At 40.5% G+C, this 25,573-nt stretch overlaps 1 protein-coding gene across 1 annotated transcript in view; it reads right to left on the bottom strand.

Moving 5' to 3' along the window:
* Positions 1-17,766, bottom strand: part of MED31 (mediator complex subunit 31) — a 61,606-nt gene extending 43,840 nt beyond the window's left edge. The window contains exon 1 of the mRNA XM_044054252.1: positions 17,599-17,766. Coding sequence (XP_043910187.1) covers positions 17,599-17,632 — 34 coding nt within the window. The 5' untranslated portion in view covers positions 17,633-17,766. The remainder of the gene's footprint in view (positions 1-17,598) is intronic.
* Between the last annotated feature and the right edge of the window lie 7,807 nt (positions 17,767-25,573).

Below are 25,573 nucleotides of genomic sequence, written 5' to 3'. Positions count from 1 at the left end.
TTAACAATACCATATTCTAACATGAAAGCAACACAGCTTTTGGTCTTGTCTGGTCTGTTCGCAGCACCATGAATGCACTCAGAACCCTGCATGATTAAATCTTACTAAATATGGACAAAGGCTTAATTAACTGACATCACTAAAGTCTTTGATCTCAGGTGACCCAACCTTCTTCTGCACAAGTTATACGAAAAAAGCATAGGCACAGAAGCTTCTAAAGGAGTCACAGATTTTCCTGCTAGCAAACTTTTAAGAGTCAAAATAGGCTTATCCATACCTGAAGTGGCCCTTCCAAGGAGCATACCTTAAGACTCCATTTCCTTTTCTTTGTCCTTAACATGCTTCCATATGACCTTCATTACTACGTCAGATTCTTTACACAAACAAAATGGTTATATTTCAAGTCAACCCCTCTCACGCTGCAATTTATCCCAACATGAAACTGGCTTACATTCCCTCTAGAAATGGCTAATTAGTCATGCCATTACTTATAGCTACCATTTCTTACTGTACTGCAAAAGAATTACTTGTGCAACATAGAATTTTTTTTTTTTTTTTTTGGACCACAGGATCCCTGTAAAAAAATCCACCAGTTTGTGTATCTTATTTAATGATGCAGTGTTAAGTTTTACTAAATATGCTTACATAGCATCAAAAATGTATTTTTTTTTTAATTTAACATTTGTTAACCAGGAAAGTCCAACTTGGAACGAAGCCAACTTTCAGTGGAGGCCCAGGGAGAAATTCTCCAGGTGCATGTCTTTGTAATGTGGGAGGAAACCGGAGCACCCGGAGGAAACCCACATGAATGCAGGGAGGCATAGCTCTCAACCTCCTATCTCCAAAATGAGGAACAGTAGCTATCATCATGTGGAACAATTGGGCAAAATGTGGAACATTTACTGTATACAACAACTTCAACTAGGAAGGTCACAGGATAGTTAAAATATGTTGAGTTTACTTATAAAAAAAATCTTTTAATGATGTAATATGATTCCTTTCCATTTACAATGGATATCAGTTAAAAAAAATCATAACACTGAATGTGTGACAGACCCTTTCAATGTGGGACTTTGAGGAACATGAACTTTTTAAGACCCCAAATGAGGTACGTTCCTCGTAATGAGGTACACTTGAGAGGTATGCAGGGAGGACATGCAGACTCCACATAGCATGTAGGTATGTAGCAGTTAGTTTGTTTAAGTTTAATGTTCCAGTCATCCATCCTGATGTGTTTAAGTAGTTACAAACACCCAAGCCTCACTGTCTTATTCAGATACACAAGATGAGTGACATGGTGTCAGAAAGGGATCCAGAGTCAAAACCATGAGGCACGCAGTTAGAAATGGAGGAATACACCAGAAGTGGATCATCTGAAGCTCAAACAACTTGCAAACACGTCAGAAACAAATTCCAGGTACTAAAACACGCTTAAATGATTTTTTCATAACGAATATAAAATGAATGTCTAATTAAATGAAATGTTCGAAACTATGGCATATTGATAAAAACATTCAAAATAATTACAAAAACATTTAAAACAATATCGGACTCACATAAAATGTATAAAAAGGGGGAAACAACTTTTTTTCGCTATGTACTACTTTTTTGCCTTTAATGCTATTTGAAGTACTAGAAGTGTGCAAAGTGTTGGCAGGTATGTACAGTATTACAGTGCAGTTACTTTGCAAAGCGCAGTCTTTCAAAGAGATTATTGTGTATTTGAATATTATTACAAATACCCGGTGTGTGTGCATGTTTGTATACAATTACAAAGGCTAAGACTGCATCGGGTTTAAACAGAATTTGTTGGCATGGCAGAAGGCTTTTGCAGACCCAATCCATTTGTGTTTGATAACAATACTGCAGAAAAAATGGAGAGTGTCTGAGCAAGAATACAGTATTTTCATACAGGCTGCTTTTTCTGATAAAGAAGCATTTATTCTGCTTAATTTAGCTGGTTCAGAAGCCATTGAAAGAGAGCATTCATTTGTGTATGCACCTGCTGTGTTTTGCATGGGAGGGGGAGAGCCACCATATTGTGGTACTGGCTGAAAGAACAGAAGACCCCGAGTGCCTAAAACGTAACCCCCCCAAACAAATGTTACAATGGAAAGGCACTTACTTTACAATAGAGATTAAAAGCCTGTTGAAACTTTTGCAGCATATATAACCAACTTGAGAAAAATGTGCAGATTTGGTGATCTTTATTTTATTTATTTTTTTATTTAACATTTGTTGACCGGGAATGTCCGACTACGTTCCACAGAGCCTGTTTTCAGCGGAGGCCTGGGGAGAAATGCTCCAGATGCATGTCTTTGGAATGTGGGAGGAAACCAGAGTACCCGGAGGAAACCCACGCGAACACAGGGAGAACATGCAAACTCCACACAGAAGGCACCCCAGCTGAGAATCGAACCGGAGAACCTCTTGCTGTGAGGTGACAACATTAACCGCTGCACCACTGTGCTGCCCCTTGATCTGACAAAGGATTTGATAAAAGACAGGTTTGCGTGTGTGGTGTTAATAATGATGCAGTGAGAAAGATTTTGCTTTGAGACAGTGATTTAACTTTGAATAAGGCCATTGAGATTGGCCAGATATATGAGCTTACAGAAAAGAACACAAATATGCTTACAAATGATAAAAGCAAGCAGGTGGCTTTTTTCTAGTGCCAATGTTGACAGTATGCAGCATGAGGTTAAACAAGATACAGGCCTATGGGCAGAGCCACGCCCAGGGATTCCCTAGCAAAACCTGTGGCTGCTCCAGCAAAATGAAGAGCAGTTTCAGTAAGGCCTAGGGTACATGTAGCAAAGCACAGGGGTGATGCAGCAAAACCTGTAGCTAGCCTCAGTCAGCTGTTGTAATTGTGGTGGTAACCATGAACCCAAACAAGAGAAGTGCTTAGCTTTTTACAAGAATGGCATTGTTGACCAAAAGTGGAATAATTTCAAAAGGTTGGTAAATCAAATAAGGCACATTCTTTTATTAAAAGAGAGCATTCAAGAGGCAAGCTGATCAACAACATAAAAAGCAGAGTTGCAGCTTTCTAATTAGTGTGTCTGTGCTTGGTGAAACAGACAATGCAGTACATTTATGGGCAAAAACTGAAATCTTTTGTACTGTTCAAATTAATGGGAGACACGCAGAGCTCAAAGTGCGATGTTATGTCAGCAGAAACGTTTGCTAGAGTAAAAGTTGGAGAACAACTTGATTTGGCAAAGTGTGCACAGCTTGTTGCTTATGGTGGTGAAGAAATTCACAGTGCTTCCATGTTATTCTGCTGGGAACAGGTATTACTTGCAGTTTTACGTAGTCAAGAGACATGTGCAGTCATTATTAGGCCTCAGAGACAGATTGAAAATGGGACTGCTTTCATTTAATAAAGCATGTAAGCTTGAATGAGAACAGCTCAAATTTTGCTCAACCTACTTTTTCTGACTATGTTGATATTTTTGAAGACAAACTAAAACTTCCGATTGTGTACTCCATGAAATCAGACCCCGAGGCAAGCCCAGTTATCAGACCAGCATGGAAAGTTCCATTAGCTATGCAGAACAGAACAGCTATGCAACAAAGCCAGGCTAGAAAGAATGGTGCAGCTAGGAGTAATTTGTCCAGTAAAATAACCAACTGAATGGTTATTCTCCATGGTAGTAGCTCATAAGAAAAGCTCAGATGACATCAGAATATGTACTGATCCAAGAGCCATGAACAAAGCACTAAAAAGATTTCATCCTATGCATACAGTTGAGGAAGTTACTGCCCTCATGCAAAATGCCACTGTTTCTTTCTGTCTTAGATGGAAAAAGTTCATTTTGGCACAATCTGTTTGATCGAAAAATCTTCACTGCTAACCACATTCAGTATGCCATTTGAAAGGTACAGATTTTTGAGAATGCCATTTGGGATAAATTCTGCCAGTGAAGTCTTTCAACATGCAATGGAACTATTTATTTTTTCTGGCTATCCATGTGCTATTATAGTACAGGATATTCTAGTAGGAGGAGACGGTGAAGTCGAACATGATACAAACCTCAAAGAAAGTTCTAGAAAGAGTTTGTGACGTGAATCTTAAGCTGAATTCTCAGAAATCTAAATTCAGGCTACAAGAAATTACTTATGTGGGTCATTTGTTTACCAGTTCAAGCTTACAACCAGATTCTTCCAAGCAAACAGCAATTCTTGAGATGCCAGCTTCAGACAATGTCCAAGCCTTACAACATTTTCTTGGCACAGTCAACTATTTAGGCAAGTTCATTCCAGATTTGAGTCAACTTTCAGCTCTCTTAGTGGAGCGGACATGCAAAGATGTAAGCTGGTCCTTGTCAGATGACCACCAAAGAGTATTTGATGTCCTGAAACAGAAAACTACCAGTCCACCCACCTTAAGATACTATAATGTTCACAAACCAGTAACTCTTTCCTGTGATGCTTCTAAGTTTGGCCTTGGCACAGTTATTCTTCAAGAGGGTAGACCAGCAGCCTATGCATTAAGAACTCTTACCCAGACAAGATGCAGTATGTCCAGATTGAGAAAGAACTCTTGGCATTTGTGTTTGCATGTTTGAAGTTCCATGATTATATTTATGGCAGATCTATCCAAATCAAAACTGACCACCAACCTCTAGTCACTATTTTGAGAAAGCCAATGCACACAGCTCCTGCCAGACTGCAACACATGATGCTCAAATTGCAAAAGTACAATTTCAATCTTGTTTACACAAAAGGCAAAATTCTTTATCTTGCTGACACTTTATTCCGACCACCCAGAAAAAACACTGAACAGCATGACAATGAGTAACCTGATTTCGAAGTCATGGAAGTGACAAATTTTTCTTTCACATGTCCTGATAAGCTTGAAACTCACACAGCTTCAGATCGATTCTTCAGAAGTTCAACATCTTTATCAGTCAAGGATGGCCTTCAAAGCAATCTTATTTACTAGTAGATGTGCAGCATGAGATGAGATGAGATTTTGTCAGACAATGGTATCATCATGAAAGGTCCTAAAGTGAATGTTCCTAAATCTTTGCAACAAGGGTATATTAAGATATTGCACTGTGGCCACCCAGGAACTGATTCTACCAAAAGAAGGGCAAGAAGTCTAATATTTTGGCCTTCTATGTCAAAAGATATTGAGAAAGTACTTTTATCTTGTTCTGTTTGTAATACTGCAAAACTGCATCAACAAAAATAACCAGTTCAGTTAAGCCAGATTCCTGAACTACCTTGGTCAACAGTAGCTACCAATATCTTAGAGTGGAAGGGTCAACATTACTTGGTGTTACTAGACTCATATTCAAATTGATTCGAGACTGACCCACTTCCTAACCTAATGTTTAATACTGCCATTACTAAGTTGAAGAGAGACATTTTTCTGTCCATGGTAGTCCGCACAGAGTCATTTCTGACAACGGTGCACAGTTTACAAGTCAGCAGTTGCAGTTCAAAAGATCTGCTGAAACGTGGGACTTTGTTCATATTCCGAGTAGTCCTGAATACCCACAGTCAAACGGCTTGGCTGACTATACAGTTCAAAGTGCAAAACAGCTGTTAGCAATACTGATGTTTTCTTAAACTTAATCTCAGAAGCATTCCTCATAACAACTTACTTGGTTCACCTGCCCAAAGACTTATGTTGAAACAAACCAGAATCACACTGTTAGTCAGTAAGAAATTGTTGGTTCCATGGGCTAAAAACAACAAAGCAGTGAAAGCCCAACTCCTGAAAAAGCGTTTGTCATAGAAGTCAGAGTACAAGACCAGCAAACCACTCAAACCATTAAAAGAAGGGGAGATAGTGAGGGTGCAGACAACAAAAGGATTTGATCAGATTTGTCTTTTGAAAAGTTTGTGTGAAGAACAGAGATTCTACATTGTGGAATCACAGGGAAAAGAATTTCGGCAGAATTGATAGCATTTACTACCAATGCCCGAGCATCTTGCTTGTAATAGAGACCCTAATTCTCAGAGTGATTTGTCCAATGTTCCAGTTCAACATTCCATCAGTTATTCCTGTTCTTGACAATATCCCTGAAAGTCCTAAAGCAAAACGTTCCCCAGTGACTGTCTCTGTTGCTAAACCCAGTTCTGTTACATTACGAGATCAGGTTGTACTTCCAGACCTAGTCCCAGATACACGGCAAACTGGACATGACCGTTTTGTTATGTTTATCAACTGTACAATTTCTATGCCTATTCAAATGTCACTGTCAATGTGAGAGAGATTAGCACAGAGGGAGGATGTAGATCACAGTGTGTGATGTAACTTTAAGAAGCATTCCAGTCAGTGGGCACATGCATATAAGTATTGAGCACATGCAAGCAAGATTCCCATTTTGAGTGAGCAGCCAAAGTGAAAGCATGTATGTGTTTAGCAGTTAGCTAGTTCATTTAAGTTTAATGTTCCAGTCATCCATCCTAATTAAACAATTTAAAGGAACACTCAAGCCTCATTGTCTTACTCAGATACCAAAGACTAGCAACAATTACCTTTGGAGGTGTAGTGTACATATGAATAAGTAAGTCATGCATAGCATTCTGAAAGTAAGAACTTGCAGATAATGGTTTGATAATGATAACTTTGAAGGGAAGAAAAAGAGTGCGAGTAAAATTTGTAGAATTAGAGAAGTAGTGATGGTAAAGGAGCAGATGGAATACGAAAAAAAGAGATTTGCAGAAATAGAACAATGATAACGTTTTGAGTGGAAATAGCAATTGTAAGGGTGTATAAAAAGAGGATCAGGGAGATTTACAAATAACAGCAGTAGAGGGTGTAAGCATGTATGTATACAAGGTCCGTTTGTTAGCCAGTTTGTTTGTATTTTATGATGCTGCTATCCATCCTGACATGTTTCTGTATATTAAAGCATCTAAATGAAATACCCCGCCTGCTTGTCATCTATGTTAGATAGGGACCAGCGACATGGTGTCAGAAGTGGGATATCTAAAGGGCATGAAGTTCGAAGTAGCATGGCTAAAAACGACTTTAAGGCACTTGCTTGGAACTGGTGGAATATAGAGGAGTGAATCATCCCTACAATGTGCATACTTAACAAAACAGATCAGAAACAAATTTCAGATATTAAAACTTGCTCATCACTACTTGTTATTTGCAAAATATGAAATAAGGCATACAGAACGTTCTAAACTATATTCGCATAAACTGATATGTATGATATTGATAGAATTATTCAAATTACTATGGAAAAATGTTTTGAAAAAGTCCAAATTGCATAAAATGAATAAAATAAGGGGAAACAAGTGCATTTTTGCAAAGGACATATTTTTTTGTATTAGTCAAAGATATCCAAGTTATCAGAAGTGTATAAAAGTGTTTGCATGCTTGTGCAGTGTTACAGTAAAGTTTATTTTGCAAGAATACAGCCATAACAAAGCAAAATTCTCAAGGGTGGTAGGTATGTACCTCTGCAGCATTATTACCACTTATGTACCTTATGAAAAGAATAATGCCCCTGTGGACAGGAGTGAAGATATGGATGGGCTAACCAGGTAATGCATATGATATACATATATATGCAGTCTTCCAATACATCTCTCAAATATCAGTAGTAATCTGTTTGCATTTTCTTTTCTGTGCAGGTTCGTCCACCTTCTGACACTGACATGGCTTCATGAGCAGGAGAACAACAAGTGAGAGTGTAGGTATGTGGCCATGCCTACATTCACTGGGCTGCCAGCCATACCTCCGTAAGTGAAAACCACTACAACCTGAGCTTCCCCACATCTTGCAATCCAGTATACCTTCACACTAGAAGAGGTATGCATTGGACCGGAGTACTGCAGTTGTTGGAAGAGAAGTGTTCCATCTACCCTGAGCCCGACATTCTTGTGCTGCACATTGGAGGGAATGATGTCATCAGTCACCCACTCGAAAGGCTACGTTTTCAAATCAGAACAATTTTTGAACACCTGCAGTCGTGGTGGCCACGTTGTTATTTTTGTGTGGTCTGACATAATTCCTCACCAGATATGGAAAACAGCAGTCAACTGGCAGCGCACAAGGCCAAACGTTTACAGAATGAGTTTACGCATGGCTTGATGCACAGGGTCGGTGGATCTACAGTCTGCCATGACAGCATCACCGCAGAAGATGTTCACCTTTTCAGAAGGGATGGCGTTCACCTAACTGAGGAGGGCACTGCGTTGTTCTTGACTGACCTCCACAATGATGCGAGCAGAGCTATGCACAATAAATTGGTAACATGCAGCTTGTGAGAAGAATGGAAAACACCCATGACCAAGTAAGACCAGTATGGTAAGCAAAACATATTTATGAACACCATTGTCACTGCTTACAACACAGGGAAAGACGTGCTAGGGAACTTGTACACATGCTGAGTAACACTTCATTTTCAGATTGTAAAGGAACTCTCTCTATGCTGTGCACAGGTACAAATAAGCATTTGCTTATGAATTGTGTAAAATATATTTTTCTGAGCTTGGCAAATAACTGTGGTAAGGAGCTGGTGAAGATGCTGAGAAAGAACAACTGTTTCAGGATAGTGCTACCACGTACAATCGAATGTCAGTAACCATCCTGCAATACTTTTTTCTTCTTCTGCTTTTATCGGGCATGTGTAGAGTTTAGATGACAGGAAGGACTTAGTAATACAGAACTTGATCCCTTAGGTCCATTGCTGAATGAACACATGTAAAGAGAAAAGGCATAGGTAAGGCAGACTGCTGACACTGAAGGAGGTCGTGAGACTGTAGTGGTATCAGCTGTCTGAGTGGGTAGCCAGCACAGGTATAGGACAGATCAAATGGCTTTGCATGCCACTGAAATCCATGACTGTCCTGGGTTCATTAGTGGAGTGGCGGTCCTACCTTACTTTTTTTCCTTACATATGCCCCATTCAGCAGTATCTTGGCTACACCAAGAATGTGTATATTTACAATGATATGTGTCTACATGGTAAAACAACTGGATCTGAATGCTGTACACATGTACAGATATCAGTTTGTTTAGGACTCAGGTTATGGAAAATATGTTTTTTTTTTCATATTTTGGTAAATAACTTTGCTAGGTAGCATGTAATTGTGCCATGTCATACCTCATTTTGAAGACTGTTGGTCCCTACAACATGATAAAAGAACTGTATGTATGCTGTACACATGTACAGATATCAGTTGTTAAGGAGTTAGGTTATGAAAATTATATATTTTCATTTTTTACTGAATGACTTAGCTAAGGAAAGAGGTTAACATGCTAAGTAATACCTCATTTTCAAGACAGTATTAGTCCTTACAACACTGTAAAAGAAATGTGGTCATGTGCTGTACATATATCACAGTTTGTTTAGGGCTTACATTATAGAAATTATGATTTCTTTTCATATTTTTGGTAAATAACTGTTCAAGGGGAACATGTCACTGTGCTAAGTAATATGTCATTTTGAAGACAGTATTCATAGTTCCAACATGGTAAAAAAAAATTGTGTCTGTATGTTGTACACATGTATAGATATCAAAGTTTGTTTAGGACTTACGTTATGGAAATTATGATTTTTTTTCATATTTTGGTAAATAACTTTGCAAGGGAACACATCAGTGTGCCAGGTAATGCCTCATTTTGAAGGAAGGGTTACTCCTTACAACATGGTAAAAGAACTGTGTCTGTGTACTGTACACATGTACAGATATCAGAGTTTTAGTCTTGTTATGAAAATTATACATTTCCAATACTTCTCATTATTATGCCCATATCTTTGCAAGGGAGCAGGGTGATGACACACATGATGCATCATTCTGAAGCTAGCATTGTGCCACACAACTTGTACATGGATATGTAACCTCTGTCTGTTACTGGTGATTAGATATTATGCTTTATTTATCAATTATGAGAAATATTAATAATATTTCTGTGAATATCTCCGTGAAGGGGCATCACACAGTAATGGTGAAGGTATCCTGACATTTATACAAACAAATTAAATACAAATTGTATGAGTCTACATGGTACATTGACCAAGATATTGTGCTTTGCTTTTCCAAAAAGGTAAAAAATATGCACAGTATCAGCATTCCTTGCCAAATATTTACTAAGGACTTTGATATGCACTATCAACATTTACACTGTTGGAAATGAGTGTCTGCTGAACAACTTTTGCATTTACATTTTTAATCTAGCTCTTATAGTTAAAGAGTTATGAACATTTGTTTTCGGTATGGTATTACAAATGGATTTTCTGAAAATTAGCTCAGGCTGCATTGTTGTTTCTATGGTCGAAGTAAGCAGGTAGCATTTTCTGAGCTGCGCCGGAGTGAATGATTTAATTTGGAAGTCTGCCAAGTTAGCTTAAAAGACCTCTATGGTAATTTCGCCCAGTACATTTTTTTCTACCTATGTTGATCTTTTCAAGGACAAACTAGGCAACCTTGCAGTTGTGTACTCCATGAAGTTAGATCCAGATGTCAGTCTAGTTATCAGTCCAGCAAATAAAGTTCTAATAGCCATGCAGGACAGAGTCAAAGCAGAGCTAGATAAAATGGTGTGACAAGGTGTGATATGTCCAGCTGCAACTCCCAACTTCCATAGTGGCAGCTCATAAAGAAATCTCAGATGATATCAGAATATGTATTGACCCACGAGATTTGAACAAAGCACTAAAAAGACATCAACCAATGTGCACAGCCAAAGAAGTTGCAGCCCTGATGCCAAGTGCCACGTTTTTTTTCTGTCTTAGATGCAGAGAGTTCATTTTGGCAGATTCAGCTTGACAAAAAAATCCTCATTGCCAACTACGTTCAGTACTCCATTTGGCAGGTACAGACTTTTGAGAATGTAATTTGGGATAAATTCTGCAAGTGAAGACTTTCAACGTGCAATGGAGCAAATTTTTTCTGGGTATCTTTGTGCTATTATAGTAGACATACTAGTAGGAGGTAATGGTGAAGCTGAATGTGACAGAAACCTCAGAAAAGTTCTAGAAAGGGCACGTCAAGTGAATCTTAAGCTCAACCACAAAAACACAAATTCAGGCTACAAGAAGTTACTTATGTTGGTCATTTATTCAATAGTTCAGGCCTATGATCAGATCCTTCAAAGCAAACAACCATTCTCAAGATGCCAGCTCTAGACTATGTTAAAGCCCTGCAACGTTTTCTTGACATGGTCAGCTACCCAGGCAAGTTTATTCCAGACCAGAGTCAACTTTCAGCACCACTTAGAGAGCTGAAATGTAAAGATGTATCCTGGTCTTGGTTAGAACAGCACCAGAGGGCATTTGACGTCCTGAAACAAAGAATTGCTAGTCCACCAACTCTCAGATATGGAAGTTCACAAAACAGTTAAACTTTCCTGTGATGCTTTAAAATTTGGTCTTGGTACAGTCATTTTACAAGAACAACAACCTGTTGCCTATGCATCAAACTCTTACACAAACTGAAATACAGTATGTCCAGATTGAGAAAGAGCTTTTGGCAATTATGTTTGCATGTTCGAAGTTCCATGATTATGTTTATGGTAGACTTACCATATTGAAATAGACCACCAACCTCTATAGTCACTATTTTGAGAAAGCTTATGCATTCAGCTCTAGCCTGACTGCAACGCATGATGCTGAGACTGCAAAAAGTATAATTTCAATCTTGTCTACATGGAAGGTAAACTTCTTTATATTGCTGATACATTATCCAGATTACCCAGAAAACACCACAGAACAGCATGAGAATGAGAACCTTGATTTTGAAGTCATGGAAGTGAGAAATTTCTTCCACACATCTTTATGAGCTGAGAGATCACACAGCCATAGATCCAGTTTTACAGAGGATCAACCACTTTATCAAAGGATGGCCATTAAAGCAATCTCGTTTACCTCAAGAAGTGCAACCTTATTTTCCACACAGATGAGATTCTGTCTGACAATGGTATTATAAAAAGGTCCGAAAATAACTGCTCCAAAGTCCTTGCAACAAGAGTACATTACTATCTTGTATCATGGTCATCCAGGGACTGACTCTACCAAAAGAAGGGTGAGAGAACTAGTACTTGGCGTCCTATGTCACAAGACATTGAAAGAGCACTTTTATCTTGTTCCATGTGTAATAGTACTAAGCCACATCAACAGAAGGAACCAGTTCAGCTAAACCAGATTTCGAATGGTCGACAGTAGCCACTGACATTTTCGAGTGGAATGGTCAACATTATCTGGTGTTAGTAGATTTAGTTTGAGAAGCCAGCATCCAGTACAGTCATTAAGATGAAGCATCACTTTGCAGTACATGGTAGTCCACACAAAGTTATTCCTGACAATGGCACACAGTTCAAAAGATTTGCTGAAGAATGGGACTTTACTCACGTTACAAATAGCCCTGAGTACCCGCAGTCAAATGTTTGCCAGAACGTGCAGTTCAAAGTGCAAAACAGTTACTAGAGAAGTCAAAATGAGATAATACTGATGTTTTCCTGAATCTTTTGCATCTCAGAAATGTTCCTCGTGCCAAACATCTTGGTTCACCTGCTCAGAGACTTCTGTCGAGACATACCAGAACCACATTACCATTCAGTAGTCAATTGTTGGTTCCTTGTGTCAAGAACAACAGGTCAGTGAAAAACAATCTGTTGAAGAAGCGTTTAACCCAGAAGACCTAATACGATAAAACCAGCAAACCGCTCAATCCATTACAAGAAGGAGAAGTGGTAAGGATGCAAACGTCCAAAGGTTATGATCATATTTTTACCATGAAGAATATCTGCCCAGAGCAGAGATCGTACACTGTGGAATCAAAAGCAGTAGTCTTTAGGCAGAATCGGAAGCAGTGGAGACCTGTGTCCGAACCTATACCACAGCACATAGCCTGTGAGAAAGACCATCTCAAAGCAAGTGTTTGATGTTCCAATTCCAGAAGTTCCAGAGGGCATTCCTATTCCTTTGATGAAACCAGAAGTTTTGAACTGTCCCTGTTGCCAAAAATCCAGAAGTTCCGAACTGTCCCTGTTGCCAAATTTGGTCCAGATTATTATGTTACGAGATATGGTCACATCTCTAAACTCTGTAACAGATACGAAACAACTTGGACATGAACATTGTGTTTTGCTTCTGGTGTATATAGTAATGCATGTCTAGCTCTATTGTTTTTACAAAGGGCAATATTTTTAAGAGGGGAGGATGTAGATCAATGTGTGTATATATCTTTAAGAAGCCATCCAAGGGCTTCCACAAGTGTATAAATACTGAGCATGTGCAAGTCTGCCATTTTGTAGTAAGCTATTGAGATGCAAGCATGTATGTATACAAGGTCTGTGTTAGCCAGTTCGTTTGTATTTTATGATGCTGCTATCCATCCTGGAATATTTCTATGTATTAAAGTATCTAAATGAAATACCTCATCTGCTTATCATCTATGTTAGAGAGAGACGAGTGGAAGAAGGGAATAAGGAGATTCTAGATGATGAAATGATGATAAAGTATGGTAAAAGGGGAGTAGAAAACAGAGCTATAAGATGGTTAACAATAAAGACAGAATAAGTGCAAAGATGGATTAGGGATGAAGAAGAGGATTAGGTCTTATGTGCAGGGGGTATAGAGCAGTTACATCTCCTAATCGAGGAGAAATAGTTATGCAAGGAAATGTTAAAGGGAACAATATGAGGATTGGATCTATCTGTAAAGGGAAGAGAGTTCCAGAATTTAGCTACAGAATGTGCATATAACAGCTGGCCAGTGGGATGTTTTGGTTTATGTATCTGTAGCAGATGTTGATTTTTGGATCCAAGTGATATGTGCAGTAGATAGTTGATAAATAATGTAGCAAAGGCAGGGCATGATGATGGTTTATGTACTTTATGTATTTTGTGGGTGGTGGTTAATTGAATATAAGAGACAGTGTGGTAGTTTGAGCCAGTTTAGAGAAAGTAAAGCTATAGAGTGATGTGTAGAGTAAGAAGCATTAACTGCAAATCTGGCAATTTTGTTATAGCAGGTTTCTAACTTTGATTTTACGGTATAAAGTAAGTTGGTGAAGAGTGGAGCACCATAGGTTAGTGACAGAAGGAGGTAAGTGATGTCTACTGTCCTTACTGGTAGGGTTAAGGACGTTTTTATGTCTACACAGCAAGCAGAGTTTTTGGCTAGTTTTTTTTAATGTAATGTAGAACATGTAGATCAAATTTTACGTGTTCATCTAAGATAACCCCAAGAAGTTTATTATGGGAAACTATTTCAATAGTGATATTGTTTTGTGAGGGTTTAAAAAAATGGTCTTTGTTAAAAGTAGTATTTTCTTAGGGAGGAAAACAGCTTGGTTTTATTAGGATTGAGAAGTAGGTGATTTTTAGTAAGCCAATTTTCAAAAGCTGTAAATGCTTGTTGGGTAACATGCTGGAGCTTGGGTATGTAATCAGCAGAGTAAATGATGGAATCATCTGCATATTGGATCACAGAGCCATGGTTAAGTGACGAACGTAGATTATTAATAACAATGCTGAAAAGTAGGGGACCTAAAAGAGAGACCCCTGGGGAACACCAGTAGGGTCAGGGAAATAAGAGGAGAGGGAGGAGTTCCACCTAACTGCTTGCTGTCTATTAGCTAAATAGCTTGAAAACCAGTTGAGTGAATGGGGAGAGAGACCAGTTTGTGAGAGTTTGTCTAGAAGAAGGCAATATAAAATGGTATTAAATGCATTACATAGATCTAATAAAGTAGAAGCAACATACTGACCAGAGTCCCTAGCTGTACTGATTGCATCAACTAGGCATCAATCCATATGTTACTAGATGGGTAGCAAACTGGCTTACTGATACAATCCACCTAGTCAAACTAGGGGAAGCCACCTCAAGTAGTAGTCCCGTAACAAGCGGTGTACCCCAGGGATCAGTCTTGGGGCTTCTGCTGTTTGGGATATACTTCTTGAATGTGCAGGCCAAATCTAGTGGGCTATGGCTGACCAAGTTTACAGATGACTGCAGACTGGGTGCGGTCATCAATTCTCCTAGTGATGTGGACATCTTCCAAGATGGTCTCACCCAAACAAATGACTGGTGCTAGAAACAAGGCCTCAAATTGAATGCCAAAAAATGCATCATCATCCCTTTTGGGGAGAGTGATATCCTCACAAATTATCACATTGATAATAAGGTACTAAGCATGCAATCAGTTGTGAAGGACTTGGCACCCAGGTTGGTAGCAATTTGACTTTTGACCACCATATTATCTCCAGTGTACGTAAAGCTTTCTACATGGCCCACCTTATTAGTAAGGGTATCTCATCCAGGGACAAGGTGATCATAACATCCCTGTATTCTTCCCTTATAAGACCCATTATTGAGTACAGTACCCCTTTCGGCATGTACCTCACAAAGCACAAGTAGCATCTGGAGAGACCACAGAAGTTCCTCACCCGGAGAATCCAGGGCCTCAAACATCTACCCTATAGAGATGGGCTAAAAGCCCTGTCCCTCTACTCAGTCTCCTACAGACTCCTCAGAGGTAACCTCTGTCTGGCATACAAAAGCAATCTCAGACCCTGCTCTGATGGGACTGCTGCATATCAAGCAAGTCAAGCTCCACTAGAGTAACCTGCATGCGCAACCTCAACCTGGTCTGTCACATCACTAGAACTCGTTGGCAGACAGATTTGTGTCTCAGAGACTCCCCCTTCTATGGAACAGACCCCCCTCTCCACGTAAAGCAGAGTACCTCATTAAACCTTTGTAAGCTCAACCTGGATAACTGGATGGGGAACAGAAAATACACCCTTGGGATTCCACCTGTGTCCCTGCTGGACAGTGGCACAGGGTGCCGACTTGTTGGAACATGTGCTAAACTCTTGGCTAGGCTTGTAAGGGCCTCAGGGCCAATAGCCTAGTAACTTCCTAAGATCCCTTGAAGAAGGAGATTAAAGCGGTCACTAGACTGTGACTTGGCCTATGATTACTGTTGAGAAAGTCAGGGAGTTGAGTCTGTATACATTTTTCCAGAATCTTGAAGACAGGGAAGAGAATAGCAAAACAAATAATATGAGAGGTATGAAGGGTCTCCACCTCTATGGAGGGATAGAAAGAATGTTATTTTCCAAGTCTTAGGAACATCTGTTTATAAGACCTAGTTATAAGTATGCTAGCCATCCTTTGAAGTAATTTCCAAGGCACCACATTTCACTTTGTCTGTCTGGTGAAAATACCACCACAACAACTGTCTGTGTCTTTCGGCTTTTCCCAGTTAGGGGTCGCCACAGCGGAACTCCGGTCCGCTAATGATTGGCAGTTGATTTTTACGTACCGGCTTGCCAAGCCTGACGCACAACCTTCAACGAAGGTACGCCCATTCACGCATGTCTCCATGCAGAAGACGCTCTAGCTGAGAATCGAACTGGACAGTGTCTTACTGTGAGGCAACAACACTACCGCAGCACCACCACCGCAGATCACCACAACTGTACTTTCCATTAGTTTTTTTTTTTTAAATATGCGAGTGGGTGGGGGTGGGGCTGATCTTAATTACATGTATTGAGTAACATAACTCCTTTGTTTACTTCCTCTTTTTGAATTGCTCTTCTATTTTCCAAAGGATCTTGTCAAGTCTGTCCTGTATGCTTCTGGGTAATTTTCAGGAAAACACATTTCAAGATCTAGCCCTTTTACACGAATAATTTACTTTACTTACTAGACTGGTGTAAATATCACTAGAGTTGTATTTTCCATCAGTTCCTCATGTGATTGAGTTTCTACCCCTGACAGTGGTTAATTCTAGCAATCAGGCGCAACTCCTCTGCAATATGTCTATACAAATAGCTCTATTTCCCCTGACAGTGGTTAATTCTAGCAATCAGGCGCAACTCCTCTGCAATATGTCTATACAAATGGCTATATTTCCTACAGGATCTTGCTAAGTCTGCCCAGGAGCACTCAACTAAGTTAATGTCTTCCGGGGTCACACCCGAAAGTCAGGTTAGGTTACTTAATATTGGCATTTCAAGTAATGGAATAAGTAACTACACCGTTTGCACAGAGTGCTCCCCTGGTTACTACAAATGACCATTGCCGTACCACCTTTACCCCCCCCCCCCCCCCCCATCTCCAGTAATTCTAACGGTGAAAGGAGGTGGGGGCAGTAACCTCCTTTAAATAAATGTAACTACTGTATTGTACGTAAAGTGGAAATGCCTTACCATTTAAAGTGACAGAAAAAAATTAGTAATTAACAAGAACTTGCGCAAACACCGTTTCTTATTCTCAAACACTGCTTAACGTGGATGGCTGGGGTATTCTAAGGTGATGGTTACCACTGAAGAAACACCCTGACCGCATACATAGTCTCTGATAAATAACAACAACGGGAAAACAGGATTTGATACAGACTCAACTTACCCTAATTTTCCTCCCAACTTTTACAACAGTCTAAAAAAATTGAAGGACTAATACTGCCATTACAACACCTCATATACTAAAAATAAATAAACCAGAGCACAACCAAAAAGATTCGGTGTAGGTCAATTAAGTTCAATGAATCCTAAAATTAATCAACCAACGGAAAAATAACGTAGACTGTGCAAAGCAACAGAATACCGCTGAAAACACTAATATAACTCAATGGAACAATTATAAAACAACTTCTATTTTTTCTTACCTGCCTCAACAATCGTAGGAGCAGCAGCTGCCATTGCTGTTACCAAAAACAGCAACTTAATACATATAGAATAAAATTCAATAAACTATAATTCGGGAAGACAATGAAAGGGCAAATAATAACAGTCTAACCCAAACAAAGTGAATCCACACTGGGAACAAATTAATTGTAGCACAGTAGGAAGTGACGTCTTACATAAGCAAATCGTATTGAATATGTGAGTTAGTAAGCATTAATTTGCGATGTGAGATTGTTTTTGGTTTCCTTTCTCCTCCAAACAGAAACACAGTTTGAAAATACAGTGTATTTATGGATATTATTCAGAGAAGGGTGTTAGTTTTCATCACTTTCCGTAGACCTGTTAGAAATAGTACTGCTCGTCTCACGCAGGAAAGTGCTCTGTTTCTTTTTGCGTATAGTCAAAAGAGATGTCTTGGGGAAAATGGACTTTAAAACGCGCTCTACACGTTGTAGTGATATGATACTAGATTTGTGGGCGATCTTTTTTTCTAGTACAGGTAACGGAATAGCCGAATGTATGAAACATAGATTACGTTCAGTAAAATAGTAGCCATACCTCCCAACCTCTTGGTGCAAGCAGTCTGGACATGGTTAAAGGCCCGCAAATAAGAACAGAACTTAGAAAGTTGCTAGAGTAACAGGGTTTGTGTTAACATACATCTGTTGAAGGATTTGAAGTCTAAAAGTATGTCATTATTTAGTGACATCATATCATCCTAGTGGTTTGCTAGAAAAATACAAATTTTATGAGGAGTAGACATTTGAGATGTATGACAATAACAAAGAATATGACAATTCCCATAAATGAGCATAAACACCGATGTGTAATATACCCTAAGTGTTGCCACCTTGGAAGAGGCAAAACACCTACTAAAACCCTACCTATTTCAGTAAGCAACTGTATGTTGCTTCTTTCAAAGTTAACAGTCCTGCTAGCAACAGTTTTGAATAAACCGTTAACATACCTCCCAACTATACAGATTTTTGCCTAATATTTTTTATCCGTTTTTCATAAATTGTGGTTTTCTGGCAAATTATAGGAAAATCATTAAAGGCTGAAGTCAGAAAATAATAACAAGGTATTTGAGTTTTAGTCTTCATACACTTCCGAAAACGCGAATGCAAAACTGCTCGTCTGTCGACTTTCCAAAGTTTCGAAGACCAGTATTTAAAATGGCCCAATTTTTGTTCATTTGTCCCCATATTATTTATGGCTTTGCCCAGATTTCTTCTAAGCGGTATCACCGTAAATAATACGATAAATGTAATAGATAAGCAAATGTATTTACCGTATTTGACCAGAAAAGACAAACTTTCCAGATTTTAAGTATTTTTTTCTGCATTTTCGACTTTTTAAGCCTTTCGATTGCTATTTCTGCCTGTTTTATTCTGCTATTACCTATTTTTACTGTTTTTCATAGCTTGAACTGTTTATTGCACTTGCTTGTTTAAGTTTTGCTTAAAAGTTAAACAACAGGCTAATACACTCAAGTGTACTAGCTTTTGATAGCATTTAGTCGAAAAACACAGCATTTATTGTATTTTCTGCCTTTCTGAAAAAAACTTGAAAAAAAAAAAACAAAAAAAATACTCTTGTTTTCCATACTTTTCTAATAGTTTGTTCCAGTGATCAGATTTTGCTGATCCCTGGGCTTTGTCTTGGTTCCTGTTTTCTCCATTTTCCTTGTTTGGTCAAGGGGTAGTTTCTTTACTCACTAGTGGGAGTAGGGAGTACTGAGCTGCCTGTTTGTCCTTAGAGGAGTGGTTTAAAGCAGTAACTTGTAGTTTATTGGCCATTTTGGGTCATTTCCTGTCTTTTCCAGCCCCCTGCTATAAAGCTGCCACTGTTGCACACTAGGGCAGTGCCGGTTAAGCAGGTTTAAACTATTCGGGCTACCTAAAGTCCACTCTTCAAATTTTCCCTTAGAACTACCTTCCTCGAACTATACTACTGATCAAATCAGCATCCTTTAACTAAAAGATCATCTCTACTTGACTCCTAGTAGACTATTCTCTATCTGTTAAACCTAGCACTTGCTCCTACAGTACTTATTACCTTGATACGGCACTCTAGTCATAGATAGTACCCCAAAGGCAACCCCCAATTCTCGGTCACCCACATCCCCGGAATCTTTTTAAAGTTTTTTGTCTATCCGTCTAGCATGTCGAGGGATCAGTTGCTAGTGTCCTCTCCTGCTCAGCTGGTGAACCTGGGAATATTGAGGCAATGTTACAATTGCCTCATGTACACAACAACCCTCTCCTCCTCCCACAAAACACAAATACATGCGAGAGATGCAACTATCAAACTGGAGGCTGAGCTCTCTCAACATAGGACTGGCAAGACCAGTCAGGAGGAGAAGGTTACCACACACACTATAGACCCAGTCTCACATAGTACCATTACAACCTCAAATCATACACATAAACACACAAAGACATACTCAGAGGCTCTGATCAAAATCTACCAAAACAGCAGAGGCCACCAAAGCAGACACCCAAACAATCACCACCTCAGAACACAACACCTGCAACACATAGACCTCACAGTCAGAGTGTCAAACAGTCACAGCCCTTAAGGCCAAACACAATGCCAGACACACTAGTCATTGGTGACTCCATAGTCAGACACACTGGCGTCAGACTGAGTAAGGAGAAGGTCACAGTAAGCTGTCTGTCGGGCTAGAATCCGCCACATAGCAAGCACTCAGGTCTCTCAACAGCAGGTACAAATATGACTCAGTCATTGTCCACGCTGGTGTAAACAGACGATTCTCCTTGGACTACATGAAAAGAGACATTGAGGAGCTCTCTGATTATGTAGCCCAGGCAGGTATGACCCTGACCTTGAGCAGTATCCTACCTTCACCAAGAATGATGCCACAATACAGAGATAAGATGATCAGCTTTAACAATTGGCTTAAACACTGGTGTCATTCAAAGGGGATCCAGTATCTGTCTGCCTGGGATGACATGCTGGACAAGCCCTGCTTAACCCAAAGGGGCGGCTTGCACCTGTCACCCCTGGGATTCGGATATTGGCAAAGGCTCTTGCCACCCCATAGTGCCTTTTTAGGCAAGGCTCAAATTCTAAACCTACCACCCTAGAACACAAAAAGGAAAAAAAATGCTGCTCAATGCCAGAAGTCTAAATCTCAAAGGCCCTTCTCAGTATGGAGAACATCGATGTCTGTGCTGTGACAGAAACCTGGTTCAAGGCTCAGCGATATCAGGTTTTACCTCATATCATCGTTCCCCCCAAATCCCAATACAACAACCAAGAAAGGAGGGGTATCCATATTCATCAAGGACACCCACACGTCAAGACTGGTGGCAACGCATGATGCATCGGAGACCATCCAGGTGCAATTAACCATAGGCAAGACTGCTCTGCAAATTGTAGCATGTTACAGGCCACCCTCACAAACTCAGGAACCTCACATGGCCTTCCTGAAAACACTAGAGGGATAAATGTATCACCAAACACCATCATACTAGGTGACTTCAATTACCCTAATATAGACTGGGAACACTACTCACGCCCAAACACCCTAGCCCAAAAGTTCCTGGAATTCATAAACTCAAATGCCATGGAACAACTAGTCACCATCCCACAAGAGGAGATAACATACTTGATCTCATCATCACGAACATGGGAGCACAATGTTCAACACGAAGTATACCCTCACTGGTGAGATCAGATCACAAACTAATCTCGCTGGAGGTCTTCATCCCACCCCACCTGAAATAAAAAGACCACAGTAAAGAACTTCTCAAAGCCGACTTCACACTTCTAAAGACTAGTGTGGTCTCAACAGTACTCAAGCTGCTGAATCACTTACAAATGCCTTCTACCAGCACCTGCAGGACTGCATGGATAAGGCAATCCCAAGCAAAACAAAGACTCTTTGTACCAAAGGCAAGCGTCCAGTCTGGTGGACCCCAGCCATAAATAAACTCTACAACAAAGGAGGAAGCTACTACAAGATAGAGCAAAATCCTTAAAAGGTAAGACACCCTTGATCACTATAAGTAAAAACTAAGAGCTCTCATAAAATCATCCAAAGCAAATTTGAGAGAAAAATAGCTAAAGACTCAAAAGACAATCATAAGGCCTTCTTTAGCTATGTTAGAAACCTAGGAGGAAACTCCCAGATATGCTCAGAACTAGTTCAAAATGATGTGAAGATTACTGATCCTACAGACATTGCCAACATACTGGCTGACAGGTTCAGTGCAAACTTCTCCCCCCCCCAAAGGAGAGATATCTATACCAAACGATTTCAGCCCCCAAACATCTCCAGCCCAAGTGAGAACTGCTCTCAAAGCAAAAAACACAGCATCCATGGGACCTGATGGTGTCCCGGCTGTGTGCTCCACGAACTCAATAATTAAACCCACAGCTAGGACAGCTGTTTAATCAAAGTCTTACCTCTGGATCATTACCCAGGAGTGGCGCACTGCAACTGTGGTCCCACTTCACAAAGGCGGTGCCTCCACCGACCCTGGAAATTACCGGCCCATTAGCTTGACAAGCCTTATCTGCAAAGCCATGGAGAGGATCATAATGGACCTCATAAATAAAGACATAGGAATTTGCAGACTTTGGATCCAACCCAGTTTGGCTTTGTCAAAGGCAGATCATGCCTTTTAAACTTGGTTGACTTTTTGAAACAGTCACCAAAGCCATTGATGAGGAAAGGCAGTCCATACAGCCTACCTCGATCTGGCTAAGGCCTTGATACAATACCCCACTCGGGTATCATTGAAAAACTCATCAGCTTAAATGTTAACCCATACATCACAAGATGGGTTGCAAACTGGCTGAGTGACAGAACCCACAGGGTCAGAGTTGCTGGCGCCATGTCAGACTCAAAGCCTGTCACAAGTGGTGTCCCACAGTCAGTCCTGGGCCCACTCTTGTTTGGCATCTACTTGCAAACACAGGAGGTTATGGCTGACAAAGTTTGCAGATGACTGCAAACTGGGCCATAGTAGAAAACACATCTGACACAGATATCCTTCAGAAGGGTCTCACAGAAGCGGATAACTGGTGCCAGAGCCACGGCCTAAAGTTAAATGCCAAAAATGCATAGTCAAAAAACAAGGTTACTAGCTACCAAATAGGTGGCAATCCACTGAGCACAGAAGAAGTTATCAGGGACCTGGGGACCCAGGTTGATAGTAGTCTGTCATTCGACACCCATGTAGCTAAAGTAGTTAGGAAGACCTTCTACATTGCCCACCTTATCATGAAGGGATTCTCATCTAGATCAAGGGAGGTCATAGTCTCCCTTTACTCATCACTCATCAGACCAATGATTGAGTACAATGCCCCATTCGGAATGTATCTGACCCGACACTTGCAGCAGCTGGAGAGGCCACAAAAGTTCCTCACCAAAAGGATAAAGGGTCTCAAAATTATTTCCTATGCTTCCCGACTGAAAGAACTCCAGCTCTATTCAGTAAGCTACACATTGCTCAGAGGTGACCTTTGCCTAACATACAAGGCCATGTCAAACCCAGATTTGATGAATATGCTTCACCTCAAAAATCTAGATCCATCAGAGCCACAAGGGGAGACTTAAACGGCTATTAATAGGACGTGCTGGAGGGATAGATTCATCACCCAAAGACTCCCTATGCTGTGGAACAAAATCCCGGTACATGTGAGGCAGAGCACCTCGCTGGCCTTGTTCAAGAGAAATCTTGACCAATGGATGGGAGATCGCAGATATACCCCAGGGATTACCTCAGTGTCACTGCTCGACAGAGGCACAGCAAAATAATGGGTATAGTTCCCCATACTAAAGGGGTGGAAATGCCCTTGGGCAGATAGCCTAGTATGAACCTATGAACCTATGAACCTATAATGGGACCTGGTAGGTTTGTTGAAACTATTACACTAGATAAGCATAAAATTCTAAAATCATACTGAGGAAATGAGGTCAGGGAGAATATATATTTGCACACTTCCTATAATGTGTTCCTTACAGATGTTCTTCGTGTTTCACTCTTGCAGTCATTACATTTGGGTCATCTGCTTGCAGGTAGCCCTCAGTCCGCCTGATTAACAAAGTCTTGGGTCCTGTGTCAGTTGCTGTCCCTTCTTCCAGGTCGTCAGGGGTACAAAACATGCAGCCGACACTATTACATCAGTCTTTCTTGCTGTGCGGTGCCCGAAGCAGAAGCAGTTCGCAAGTGCCGGTCGGCCGACTCCTGAAATTTTCATTTTCGAGTTTCAGAACCAAAGTCTTCAACTAAAGCTAAGTACCCCGTTGGGGAAACTTGCTCCTTACCGATGTCAGTAAAAGTTAATAATTGCATTACTTGTGGAAAGCAAATACCTCATAAAGATTTTTATTTGTACTGTATTCCTTGCCTAGGCCCTGACCACGACGTACCTTGCTGTTGGTTTTGTGCTTTATTTAATCAGCGCACTATCCATCGTCACTATATTTTCACCTCTAAATATTTCGGTTCTTGGTTTAATTACCCAGAAATGTCGGTTAGCCATCCTACTACTGGGATTCCGAAAAAATGCAAAGATAAAGACAGACACAGGCCTCTGAGGTCCAAAACTGCCGACGACGCTTCTCCTAAGCTAGTCGCCAGTTCGCCGGTACTCAGTGAGGTGCTTTCGCAGCCCTGATACCTGATACTTCTGATTCGCAGGCCTCTACTGAGACCCATTCGGAGTCCGGTATGCCGCAAGATGCTTCAACTATGGAACCCGCGGATGTCTCTACCTTGGATGTGTCCGGAGCTGCTGTGCAGGCACCAGCTTCCGAGGGTATATTCAGATCTACGGACTTGCATATTAAACCGACGCCTCCTTCTTCACTTGGGCGTAAATCTCGAACCATGCCTAAAAAAATGACGACCAGGCCACATGCTCAGGCCTCTTTGCCTAAAAAACAAATGATAAGAATGGCTGAAGATTTAATTACTCTAATCAGGGGTAGCCAACCCCCCCCCCCTTTGTAAGAGGCCTAGGATTGAAGCTGTTTATGAATCTTCTGACCAAGATTCTGTTTTTCGTATGTTAAAGTATCAGCAACATGTTATTGGACAGCTTAAACAGAAAATGATGTTAATTCCTGACTGTGGAAAATAAAGAATTGCAGGATGTAATGCATTCTGCTGAACAAGTTGGAAAACATAATTTGCAATGTGGTTTTGATTCATTAGCGGCCTCTTGCAGGGTTGCTGTTACTGGGTCTGTGCTCGTAAGGCATGCTTGGCTTAAGGAACAATCTTTGCCTGATCATGTTAAAGCTAAATTGTTGGATGCTCCTTTAATTCAGGACCGCCTGTTTGGCAACAAGGCTGAGGAAGTTCTTAAAAAGATGGAAGATAAAGCTAAATCTATGCAAACTGTTAAAGATTTTTTACAAGTTCAGGTTCCTAGATTTAGTAGGGGCTGGCCCTCTAAGAATTGGTCCTTTCCAGCCCATTCCAGGTCTTCTCAAGCCAAGCCCAGACACAGCAAAAACCCCAGGTTTCAGTCCCAGGGGACACACAGAACTAAGCAGTGGGGGGCCTCCACTTCCAAATCTGGGAATAATAACACTCCCCCCTATGGTAAACTGTCTCAATGACTTCCTTTTAAAATTTCCAAGCACTTATCAACTGACTTCCCCTTTGTGGGGAAAGATTGCTCTTCATGCAAAGAATTGGGAACTCATTACCCAGGACAAATGGGTTTTATGTATAGTGTCCCAGGGATACAGATTTCACTTCCACACTTTGCCAACACCAAGTGGGTGGCCGGACCTACCCCCAAATCAGTGGGCAGAGGCCCAAAAACAAGTGCTTTCTCTCTTAAGCATAGGGGCTATTCAGCTGGTACCAGAAGAGGAAAAGGGACAAGGTTTCTACACGAGACTTCTCCTGGTACCCAGAAAAGACAATTCATGGCGTCCTATCCTGGACCTGTCTACTCTAAACATAT

Source organism: Protopterus annectens, chromosome 13.part0, assembly GCF_019279795.1.
Source record: "Protopterus annectens isolate FY-2018-M chromosome 13.part0, PAN1.0, whole genome shotgun sequence".
NCBI lineage: Eukaryota > Metazoa > Chordata > Ceratodontiformes > Protopteridae > Protopterus > Protopterus annectens.
This window is presented reverse-complemented; position numbering and strand designations above follow the sequence as displayed.